The sequence below is a fragment of the Penaeus vannamei genome, chromosome 38 (assembly GCF_042767895.1).
Source record: "Penaeus vannamei isolate JL-2024 chromosome 38, ASM4276789v1, whole genome shotgun sequence".
In the NCBI taxonomy this organism is placed as follows: Eukaryota; Metazoa; Arthropoda; class Malacostraca; order Decapoda; family Penaeidae; genus Penaeus; species Penaeus vannamei.
This window is the reverse complement of record NC_091586.1, coordinates 11,203,357-11,215,856: the sequence shown is the minus strand read 5'-3', so window position 1 is coordinate 11,215,856 and position 12,500 is coordinate 11,203,357. Positions and strand designations below refer to the sequence as shown.

General features: G+C 43.5%; 1 protein-coding gene across 4 annotated transcripts in view; it reads left to right on the top strand.

Annotated features, from left to right (window-relative positions):
* The first annotated feature begins 8,454 nt into the window (after positions 1–8,454).
* LOC113820017 (uncharacterized) overlaps positions 8,455–12,500 on the top strand; it is an 11,969-nt gene continuing 7,923 nt past the window's right edge. Inside the window, exons 1-2 of one of the 4 annotated variants that reach the window (XM_070116311.1) lie at positions 8,455–8,551; positions 9,731–10,034. In XM_070116311.1, coding sequence (XP_069972412.1) covers positions 9,948–10,034 — 87 coding nt within the window. In that variant the 5' untranslated portion in view covers positions 8,455–8,551; positions 9,731–9,947. Of the gene's footprint in view, positions 8,552–8,697; positions 8,843–9,392; positions 9,534–9,730; positions 10,035–12,500 lie in introns of those variants that run through there. The other 3 variants (XM_070116312.1, XM_070116313.1, XM_070116314.1) reach the window with 3 other exon arrangements.

Sequence of the window (12,500 nt, the reverse complement as noted above, 5' to 3'; positions counted from 1 at the left end):
CTGGAGCGGGGTACAGGAGGGTGGCACCGTATGTGGAGCCGCCAGTCATGTGCCTCAAATGTTGCAGATGGGGCCACAAATCGTGGAAATGCCAACAGGACGCCCGATGTAGGTTCTGCGGCAAGAAACACGATTCCAGGATCTGCCGGGCCAAAATAGAAAAGGGAGACAGAATTAAGCCTTGCTGCTGCAATTGCGGAGGCCCGCACAATGCCGGATCTCTGGCATGCAGAGCGAGGCCTCAATGGAAGGTAACTTCGGCCGTTCCCCACCAAGGAGTCGCAGAAGAGGCACCGAGGGAGGCAGGGCCGGGCACTATGCAGGCAGAGGTGCCGAGGGAGACAGCAGCTCCTCCCGAACGCCTGGCTGCAGGGCCCACCGGCCGTGGCGCCTAAGGAAGACAAGCGAACGCAGGAGCAACATCAGGCGCAGGAAGTGCCGCGCAATAATGATGGGGAGGCAATATCCGCACTCACGCAGATGATGCAGGCCATGATCAAGAGGATGGACGCATTAGAAAAACGGCTTGCAGAAAAGGAACAAAAAAAGGAAGAGGAGACCGAGAAAGAAATGAATAGTGAAAATATTAGTGGACTTACAAGGGAAAAAATAGAAAGAAAAATTACTATTAAGGGTAAAGAAAGGACAATAAAATCAAGCATAGTGGAAGGAACATCCTCTGAGGTCTTCCGGTCAGTCCTCCTAAAATGTAAGGATCCGGAGAGAAAACCTCCTGAAAAAATGGGGAATTATGCAAGAGCTATGAGGAACTATTCAAAAAGTAGTAGAAAAGCATAAGGACACAATCAAAACCTGATGGAGCGTAGTATTAGAATATTATCGTGGAATGTAAGTAGTTTGCTTACCAGAGTTACAGACGTTCACTACTTTGTACTGAAAAACAATATTGACGTAGTTTGTCTCCAGGAAACCAGGGACACGAAAGGTGATACTCTCAAACTTAATGGTTATAGAGCGTACCACCTTCATGCCGGTGACCGAATACGGGGAGTGTCAACTTATGTCAAAAGCTCTATACCCTCTGAACTAACAGAGACGCCGTGCAGAACTAACGGCATAGAAAGTGTGTGTGACGCTTCATTTGCAACAAAGTGAAATGTATATTGTCAACTTATACATCTCTGGGAGATCCTTTGACCTCAGATATTTACCTGACTGCATGTACTCTGGCTCTGCTCTGATAGTGGGTGACTTGAATGCTAGACACCCGCAATTAGAGGAGATGGGCAATATCAATGATAACGGTAAGAGGTTTTACCAGTTTTTAAAGGATAGGCCTGATGCATGCTTGCTCGGTGGCAAAGAGGCAACACACATCAAGGGTGGACGGCTTAATTACGCCTGCCTGCTTGGCAGACAGGCGATTCAAGGAGAATGTAAAGTGGTAAGTGAACTACTCAGTGATCATTTCGCGTTGTATGTTAAGTTAGCTGTAGGGAAAAACAAGTTAAATTTCAGAGAAAACGGCTTTCACTTAATGTAAACGACAGAGACCAGTTTGTTTACAACATAGAGAATTGGTATAAACACTATACACCCATATGTTTAGATAGGTTCAACCGGGATTTGTTGAATGCGATAGAAAGATGTTTACCCACAACACCCAAGACACACAGAAAGGAAAAGGTTTATGGGGGAAGGAAAAAACAGGTACTACAGTGATAAGACACTTAAGGAATGGACATACATGCTAAGGTTGGCACACAGGGAGTGGGTACTAAAAGGCAAAAAGGAATAGGACAAAGATATACTCCTTGATATATCAAGAATGTGTGGGGAAAAACGGAAAGAAGTAAGGGAGAAATACTGGAAAGAATTTGCGCAAAACATCGAGGAATGCAAAAACCTTAAAGAAATATGGCATCACGTCAATAAGGTGAGGGGCAAAACAAATAACCTCATCGGTCACCCACACCCAGAGGAGGAGGCAAACATATTCAGAAATGGGCGAAGGCATCTTCACTGGTCTCATTGCCACAACACGCTCGCGATGCTTTAAACGCATGGGAAATTGAACGAAAAGAACAAATACAGTCATCCTTAAATATTACTGCAGTATCTTGTCAGACCATAACTATACATGAACTCTTAAATGCAATCAAAAGGGGGAAAAGTACATCGCCAGGAGAAGATGGCGTTACATATGACATTCTAAATGCATTAGTAGGCATGGAGAACAGCCCTTTATTAGATCTTTTTAACATGAGCTATTTGGAAGGTAGATTGCCGAAGGCCTGGAAAAAGCCTTAATAATACCCATTCCTAAATCGTCAGGTGGATACAGGCCTGAATCTCTGACATCCTGCTTATGCAAGATGATGGAACGAATATTATTAAACAGACTAATGTATGTGATTGGAGATAAACTCTCTTGTAACCTGTACGGGTTTATGAAAGGGAAGGGAACATCTGATTGCCTAATTCAGTGTTTCTCCAACGATGCAGAAAAGTGTAGAGTATTTGTTGATTTACAGGGAGCCTTTGATAAAGCCAACGGAGAAGTGATTATGTATGAGTTGGCAATGTTAGGGGTCACGGGAACGTTGCTTAAGTGGATCGGTGACTATTTGTCTGAGAGAAGAGCTTGTGTGTGGTTTCAAGGCTGTTTGTCAGAGGAAAAAAATCTTGAGCTGGGAACACCACAGGGAGGCGTTTTAAGCCAACACTTTTTAATGTACTGATGAACAGAATAGCCTCAGAGAGCTATCCTCAGGGCGTCCAGCCAATTATATACGCAGATGATATATTGATACAAGGGACTACACAGCGCTGAACAACTTTAGCAAACTTGCTCAAACATTAGTGCTGGTTATCAATGAAGAAAATACAAAATTTCAGAGCAAACAAAGGGGCAACGTGAGAAAGTATTGACATATAAATATCTGGGAGTATACATTGGCTTTACTGCGTCAAGTAAAGATGCTGAGGTGAATCATATATTGACTCTAATCTACACGAGTACGATAAGAGCCTTGGTGGATTATGCAGCACCAGCACTTTCCACAGCCTGTCAAGGGAGACTCCGGAAACTTGAAACCATACAAAATGAAGCAATGAGAATAATCCTCGGGTGTCAAATGAATGCCAGGATAGATATAATGAGAGCAGAGACGGGATTGCAAAGCATTGTACAGAGAGTGAGAGAGATCAATGCAATAGCGGCCATCAGGTTAATGAGAGGGACCAGTGGGAAGAAATTAGTGAGAGATATGGCCAGCGGTTTTAACATGAGATCATTTTATAGGCAAGGCAAGCGAGGATATATGAAGGAACTGAGAAATAGCATTCAATATTATGACCTGAAGGATTATTGTCATTCTCATCAGACACCTCCTAAGGTGCCGCCATGGGAGGATCAGGATATTAACACAGATGTAGACCCTCTCCCTATAGATAAATCCATGTATGAACCAGGTCAACTTAAAGCAACGTACAGCCATAAAATAAATAGTCTAACACGACTTGACATTGCTCATGTTTACTGTGACGGGTCAGTCCTAGAAGATGGCAGAGCTGGGTGCGGAGTCATCATCAGACAGTTCACTGGGAGCGGAGTGGTCACCACAAGCACTGGGATGAGACTGAGCAATCACATATTTTCAACACAAGCTGGACTATGGGCAATACTGACGGCGCTTAAAGAGATTGAAATCATTAATAAGGATTCCTACTTCTTTGTGGACAGCAGGGGAGCACTGGACTCACTTAACAGCAAGAACCCTGTGTTTGGCCACATAGTTGGCGAGTGTCGTTTGATAGCTCATAGGTTGCGAGGTCAGGGGCGTGTGATTGCATTTGTGTGGATCCCTTCGCATGTAGGTGTCACCTTCAATGAAGCTGTTGATGAGATCGCCAAGGGGGCGACCAGGAAGCACGAGGTAGACATTCACTGCATGCGGACTTAAACAGGCAAAGAGCAATATCTAGAGGACACAGGTAGACTATGACGAGGGCGAAGCGATTAGGAAAAGTGATACTCTGAGACACTATATGCATCTTGCGACGAACACAGACTTTGCCTATGGGAAGGGCAAGAGCAAATGGAAAGACAGTGTGTACATGAGAATCAGGCGTGGATATAAATACTATTGGGAGTTAGGCGTTCCAGCAAGCGAGAAAGAAAAAGAATGCAGGGTGTGTAGTTTACCTAGATCACATACATTGACGCATTATATATTACAGTGTTCTATGCTTCAGACACATAGAAATGCAGAGATAACAGGTTTACCTAAACAGGCTGTATGGATGATTAGGAACGGTCGGGTATTCGAGATTTTGAAGAGGTACAGGCAATTTGCACCAATATCATAAACATACCTCGCAAATATGCATCGGTATGTAGGCTGTTACTTCTGCCGAGACTATAATGTCACAGGGACTTATTAATTTAAGTAAGGGTGAGGATAACCTAAGTTACCTCATCCTTTTGAGATGTAATCTTACTTTTGTCTCAATAAACGTGTCAAAGTCAAAAAAGTCTCTCTCTCTCTCTCTCTCTCTCTCTCTCTCTCTCTCTCTCTCTCTCTCTCTCTCTCTCTCTCTCTCTCTCTCTCTCTCTCTCTCTCTCTCTCTCTCTCTCTCTCTCTCTCTCTCTCTCTCTCTCTCTCTCTCTCTCTCTCTCTCTCTCTCTCTCTCTCTCTCTCACACACACAGAAAATATTTCTGTATCTTTTGATTTACAAAATATGTAGACAGAAAGATAGATAAATAGACAGATAGACAGATATATAGACAGATTGACAGATAAACAGACAGATTGACAGATAAATAGACAGATAGATGGATAGATAAGTAGGTAGATGAATAGACACAAAGACAGTTAGATGAATAGATAGATAGATAGATAAACAGACTGATAGACAGATGAATAGATAGATAAATAGATATATAGATAGATGAATACATAGTTAAATAGACAGATAAATAAACAGATAGATAGATGAATACATAGATAAATAGATAGATAATAGACAGATAAATAAACATATAGATAGATAAATAGACAGTTATATAGATAAATAAACATATAGATAGATTAACAAACAGATAGATAAATAAACATATAGACAGATAAATACACAGATAGATAGATATAAAGGATCAGGAAGGAATAAACACATATCCTCATGTAGTGATTTTACTTCATTAATGCACACTGAACACATGATACTTCAGTGTTTAAAACCTCGCAGGCAAAACCCTTACGGTGTTGAAATCAGCCTCGCTTCGCTCCAGACCCCGTGTGGAAGGTTTTGTCTGTATGCACTTTTTCCTGCGTGGTTTTGCATAATATACATTAAGGCAAATTCAGAACATGAAATTCAGATTTTATTCCCTCGTTGAAAATGTTTTTTGTTTTTTTTTCTTACATAGAGAATTCTTAAATAAGGATCCTGAATGAATATTCTAATGAGTCTGTTCTGTTCAGTCATTTGGCGTATTAGTTTTCATTTCCTGGTGTGTGACGTTTGCCAGAGGGATGGAAATCTAGACATTAATGATGTCAAATGCTGAAAGTTATTTTTAAGGCTCTTCATTCATAACGATACTGAAGCCACTAAACGCAGGTGTTATATATACGTTGAAGTCACATCAGAGGCATTTTTTAGCGAATAAGATGTATAATGTTACGTACCATACAAGACCTGAGTAACTTGCTGTCTTTACTAATCTCTATCGGCCGGTTTGTTCGAATTTTGCGAGGTCCGGCCTAATGAATATTCTTTATACGGACATGCTTATACATTGAAATATATGCATATATATCAGTTCAGACATGCATATCTAGCGTATATATAGATAGATAAAGTATATATATTTGGCAGATAGACAGATATTCATTCATTTCTGTGGATATGCGTGTCTGTATATACGAATATTCATTAGGTCGGGCCTCGTGCAATTTTAACAAACCGGACGTATGTGTTGAGCCTCTACCAAAACTTGGTACTTCAGCCGTCACCTTATCTAAGCACTTATGAGTACACCCATTCCATTTACACCCATAAATAACCTCGATATCCACCATAACGCAACACTCTTAACGCAAAAATACATAAGTCTTCGCTGCAAAGAAAAAAAGAAAACGCAAAACCCAGGCCCCGCCCTTCCGCTCTGCCACCTGGCTGTTGCGTTCACCATTTCATCTTTTGTTATTTGACCCTGAGGCGCACGTGAGGGCAATGCAAATTCGGACAGGATCGGTCGGGACAATACAGATGTTAGGGTAGATGTTGAATGCCACGTATGGTCGCCAAGAGAGTATGTAAGGTTTGGCAAAATTTTGTTTGAATACAAAGGGTAACTTCGTGTACGCAGTATGTACGCTTTGTGCACAATGCGGAGACACAGATGTGCGTGAGAAATTTGATGGAATGTAGTGTGGGAGGAAAGAGTATTGAAGGAGGTTGCAGAGAGTGTTACAAGACTGTGCAAGATACAATTGTAATGATAAGCTCTACTTAGGATTATCATTCTTTCTTATCCACTATTTTCTCTGGATATGATTGCACAAGTTCAAAATGCATTCGGAAAAAGAAGGAAACTATTCTCTGCACATTGTATTCCCGGTGAAAATAGCTAAAACCACAATCCATCATTCACGGTAGTCTCCGGTCCGGCGCTTGTGTTGTTACCAGTATGAAAGTTTATCCACACATATCTCAGGGATCATGCTAAGATAAACGGGCGAAGTTACTTATGTATTTATTTTAGGAAACTCAGACAAATAGTGCATACTATTCAACACAAAAAACTCTACCGCCTTATGGACAGAACTTTCAATAAATGGACGAGAAATTCCATGGCGGCAACGAGACCGGGGAAGGAAGCGAGACGTAAACAGAATATTACGTAAGATTGCAACACAAATACACAAGGAAGCAATTTCAAGGAGGCGAAGGCAAGTGCACCCATGCTTAGGGATTTGCTCGTCTTCATACAGCTGAGAAAAGAAGCGATAAAATCAAAACTAAATGTCAGAGCCACAGATGCATGTCTTCTGCATCGCGGGAAAATGTGTTTATGCAGTGCCTCCAACATTCATTTCCATCAAAGTTTAAAAGCGATGCAATTACTATGCGATATGACTTACGAACAATAACCCAAGTTATTATTTTTACTTAAAGTTCTCACAAGTCGTTATATTCCTGGTCAAACTTTAACAATAAAGCGAGACAGAAGACCATCTTTGTATCCAACGACATCGAAAATTCTCCGATAAGATCACGCACCTCACATCACTGTTCTCGAGATGTTTGTGTTCCTCGATCTCTTATCTGCAAGTACGCAATGATAAGAAACTCAAATTGTATAACGTTTTCCTTACTGTGCACTTCTTAACGCTGAATTGCAGTTATTGTTTATGTTTACATTAGGTGTTACATCATAAGCATTGGGTGGGTCCGCGTACCTTGGCTAGTGACGGAGGAACTGCGAGGAGCTTTCAATGAAAACAATGTGAAATATGTGAGACGTTAATCTTACATAAATTATTCAGCGACACGAGATATGAAGGTCGCTCTCGAAGTGTAGGTGACATGATCGACTAAAATGCAAACCACTTTGCTGACAAACCTATTTTACCCGAAACTTACAACTAACGGCAATTCAGAGAGAGAGAGGGGGAGGGGATGCAAAAGAGAGGAAGGGGGAGAATATGGGAGAGAGAGAGGGGGGGAGAATATGAGAGAGGGAGGGGGGAGAATATCAGAGAGCGAGAGAGAGAGAGAGCGAGAGAGAGAGAGAGAGAGAGAGAGAGAGAGAGAGAGAGAGAGAGAGAGAGAGAGAGAGAGAGAGAGAGAGAGAGAGAGAGAGAGAGAGAGAGAGAGAAAGCATAAGAAACCTTCAGAGTTCTCTCAAGTGCGTGTGAGTGTGTTAAACAAACTGCCACCGCGGACACTCTCGGTTTTATTTTGTTATCACTGGGGTTACGAGGTACAGAGAACTGAGAGATTTCTTCAGAGGTACTTGGCAAACTGACCACGTGTCCTGAATAAATAAATGTAACTGGCAACTCTCCACCTTACTATGACGTCACGGGATACTTACTACTGTCATTGCCTATAAATTCCATTCTAATGCAAATTCATTTTAGTAATATTTATCATACATAAAGGATAATTTAATGTACAATGTCTATAGGAAACAGTGAAGCTTATTTGTAAAATAATTTGCATTTAATGGGGTGTTCGGCTGAAACGAGAATGCGAATGGCAATAATGTTTTGATGCAGTTGCCGTAAAATGTTTAATTCAATGCTTATTTTAATCCACTGTGTTCTCAACGTCGATACAATCTTTCCTCCTAAATCTATATAACTACAAACAACCCCCGACATTGCAGACAGCAATCTAAAGTGACCACGCTAAACGCACCTAACAAACAAGTTGATGATTTAGGAACAAATAATGAACTGGCAACGCGTCACCAGGTATCCCACAGTGTTTGCCGAAAGTTGTAGTTCACCTGGGGACGTTGGCCTTGACGAGACAACAACGAATCAAAGGATCTATAACTCTCTTAAACACACGTAAGAGACAAGAACTGACATCGCTGAGTTCCTCTTTCCTTTGGGAGATAACACGGGAGGAGGAGTGAGTGGCTGTGGCGGCATTCCGAAAATGAGCCTGTGGAGGAATTTTTGCCTCAGGGACCTCGCAAAGGTTTGATCGCACGAGGCCATCAAGTATTCAGACTGGAACACGCACGCTACTCTGCCTGTGGAAGGGAGAGCCGAGTGTGCAGATTGAGGACTTGCGTGTGGTGCGACCAGGCGAGCGTTCAAAGCGCCGGCTGAACGTTGACCTGAGTATTAGCAAAGGTGTAATGCCCTTTTTGTGCGAGTGATGCCCCCCGTTGTGATTCGACTGGAAAGTTGGGACTGGATCGTTTACACCTTGTAAGATCATGTTCCTCCGTCATTCCAGTTCGACCGGTGTATGGATATGGTCAGGTTGACAGTATACCTGTTGGGTGTGCTCAGGCGGAGGGTGCAGACTGCAAGTAAAGAAAATCAATAAATAGCCGTGCGAAGCGAATATTACTACTTTGCATGCAGTGCCACTCATTGTCAGTCGTTTAGAAGTGTGTCACGGTTTGGAAGCTATATCAAATCCTTTTTTATGCAATTTGTTAGTGTCAAGTGTCAGGGGAAATAGGAGAGGGTAGGCTTTATTGGGAAATTGACGGAAAGGAAAAGAAAGCTGAAAATAACATCCGACAAAGCCAGCGACGCAGAGAGGGAGGGAAAGAAAGGCAGCGACAAGACGCGAGACGAGAAACAGGAGCCCCGAGGCCCAAGCGAACAAAGGCAGTGAAGGGATGTGACACTGAGAAGGGATTAGTCCGAGGATGTGACGATTGTGGGCAGCTGTGGGGGTGAGGGAGGGAGGAGGGGCGTGTGGGGACGTGAGCCCGCCGTCGCCCCACAGATCACCGTGTCAGAGAACCCGGTCGTGTAGCTCCCTCGCCTGCCAGACTGCGGTGGCGAGCGAGGGTGGTGAGCGCTGACGGTACGCCCGCTGTTGCTCCGGTTCTCATAACAACTAATCATTGTGCGCCAATTAGTGTTGATTGTGTGTTCGTATCGCTGCACCGTTGCACCGAGGAGACAAGCACGGACGAGAACCGAAGGAAAATTTAACCTGTTACTATTACTAGTGTTATCGCCGCAGCCAAACGCGTCTCTTAACAGCCCGTTCCCTTTCAGATATTCCCCGCACTCCTCTGGCCTCAGAGAATGACATACAGATAGGCTGAGCTGAGGACCCGTGGTGGACGCCCCTCGAATGCATAAAATAGAAAGATGAAAGCTGTCGAGCATTCCAACCACGAACAGAGTGCAAGAATCGAGCTGAGGTGACACGAGGACATGCCACGCCGACTCGAGAGAGCTTAGACGAAGAGGACAGTGCCAGAGTGCCATCATGAAGGTGTCCGGACGTGCTCTGGAGCTGAATGCCATCTTCCTGGTGGCGGTGCTGCTGCTGGTGTCGCTGCAGGTGTTTCTACACGTGGGTATCACAGGGTATCATTCAAGCCCTCGGTAATGTGTTGCCTCTTTATTCTTCACCACCTTGTTTATTCTCTTTATTGTTCTTCTTAGTCTTCTTATCCTTATTCTCTTTATTCTTCCTCCTCTTCTTCTCCTCCTCCCTCTTTCTTTTCCTCTTCTTCTTGTTCCTCTTTCTCTTCCTCTTCTTACTTTTCCCCTTCTCCTCTTTCATTTCTCTTTTGCTATTGCTATTTCTCTTCCTCTTCCTCTTCTTCTTCCTCCTTCTCTTTCTCCCCCCCCCCTTCTTGCATGGAACTAATTTAGCTTGTTTTTTTTTATTAAAAAAGGAAAAACAGGTCCATAGCCTGCATTTCCCTTTGCTTGAAAAAAAAACTTGCTTGACCACCCCCCCCTACCCCACCATCATCGTTCACCTCCCCCCCCCCCCTCCCTAGCGTTCCTCATCTCTTGCCTGAGGAGTTTAACGGTATTCTCTTGCAGTCCAAAATGACTTCCGTTTGACTTCATATTTTGTCGGTTATCTTTAACTAGAACGAAAAGAAGGACGGGATTTTCTTTTCTTTTCTTTTCTTTTAACTGTTATAATGTAACGAATTCCAGCCTTCAATTTCGGATGTAAACCAAACAATGTATTCTTTGGTATACGTGGAAAGAGGGAAAATATGGAAATATATAGAGATATGGAGACCGATAGACCGATAGATAGATAGATAGACAGATAGAGATATGAAATAGGGAATTAGTATCTGCGTACACTACACTTTCGTAAGCTGTATGAACACTAACGCGACACACAAAAGACGCCATGAACTGAAAAGAAAATAATGACAAACACTTTTATTTGAATCTTACGTAAAATCTGTACGATTTGTAAAGACAGGACTTGAGTTTTGAATCATGGTTTTTGTGGACTGTCTGTAGTAAAGTGTCTTGCGTTACTCGAAGCCGGATACCAAAGCCGGTTGCTAGAGAGTCGGATATTGTGTGGGGGGGGGGTAGAGGGAGAGGTACCGAGGACGAGAGGGAGAAGGGGGTGCTTGAGAGAACGAAGGGAGACCTTTAAGGTATTCATTCCCTTCTTTTCTCTTTCCCTCTTTTCCCACTCCTTTCTCTTTCCTTCCCATCCTTTTCTTTTCCATCCTTCTTTCCCATCACTTTGCTTCCCTTCCTTTCCCTTTCTTTTCTTTCCCTTCCTTTCCCTTTCTTTTCTTTCCCTTCCCTCCCTCCCTTCCTCTCCCCTCTCCTCTCCTCTCCTCTTCCTCCCTTCCTCTCCTCTCCTCTCCCCTCTCTTCTCCTCTCCTCTTCCTCTCTTCCTCTCCTCTACCCCTCTTGCCCTCCCCTCCTCCCCTGCATTTCTTATCCACCCCTTTCCTTTCCCCTCTCATCTCCTTTCCTTCCTTCCTTTTCTCTCCCTTCCTTTCCTCCCCCTCCCTTCCCTCAGACCCCCCACCCCCCCTTCCCCACCCACGCCGTGAGTCACAGTTCGCACGGCATTGTGGCTGAACATCTGCTCTCGGCGCCATTAGCGATCGCGCTGTTGATTCCCAGCATTACAAGCACGTCTCGAGTCTCCGTCGCAATCCAGTTTTAAGTGCATATCATCTTGCGTACTTTGAAAGAAATGAAAAAAAGAATCAGAAAGATGATCTTAAAAAAAAATGGATATTAAAAGGCCGAACTTGAATTGAAGATTTCCCATGTTATTCTCTCAATCTGAAAGGAAGAAAAAAACCTGAAAGATGATCTAAAAAAATGGATATTAAAAGGCTGAACTTGAATTGAAGATTACCCATGCGATTCTCTCTGAACATGGGAGGAAACTCCACACTCAGACACGCAGACACTTGCAGTTCTACGTACCGTGTCTTGAGATTCAGATGTTGTGATAGTAAGTGTTACCGAACAGCTGCTGCGCCTCTGAATGCGGTTGTTATGGGAGGTTCATGTTTTTGTTGTTATTTATTCCACTTGTTTTCTTCTAAGTGAGAAAATATGATAGTAACATCCTTTTCCCTCCGGTGATATTAGTAATAACGCTGTATTGTCGATTCGATATTGTATAAGCAGTCTGAATAACTGTATCATCTTCACTGCTCGTGTATGTCCCCGCGCAGGGAAATTTGACACTTCAGACGATGGCCGTAAGTGTTCATACCGCATGCCTTCGGATCACAGAGAAAACGTCGCCTACTGGCAGGAGTACCTAAGGGTCATTTTTGAACCACGTTTCCCCGCCGGTGAAATCTGATGACCTATTTGACGTCGCGAGTCACTGTTCGAGAAAATTCGATTTACTCTTTATCTGCAACGAGAGACACGGCGTCTGAGATACGCGGAGGTGAGGCTCAAAGGTCGAGGTTTTTCAGATGTGCTTGGGAGGAGTGGCAGGGTGGGCAGGGCAGGGTGGGTAGGGCAGGGCAGGGTAGGGCAGGGCAGGGCAGGGTGGGTAGGGCAGGGCAGGGTG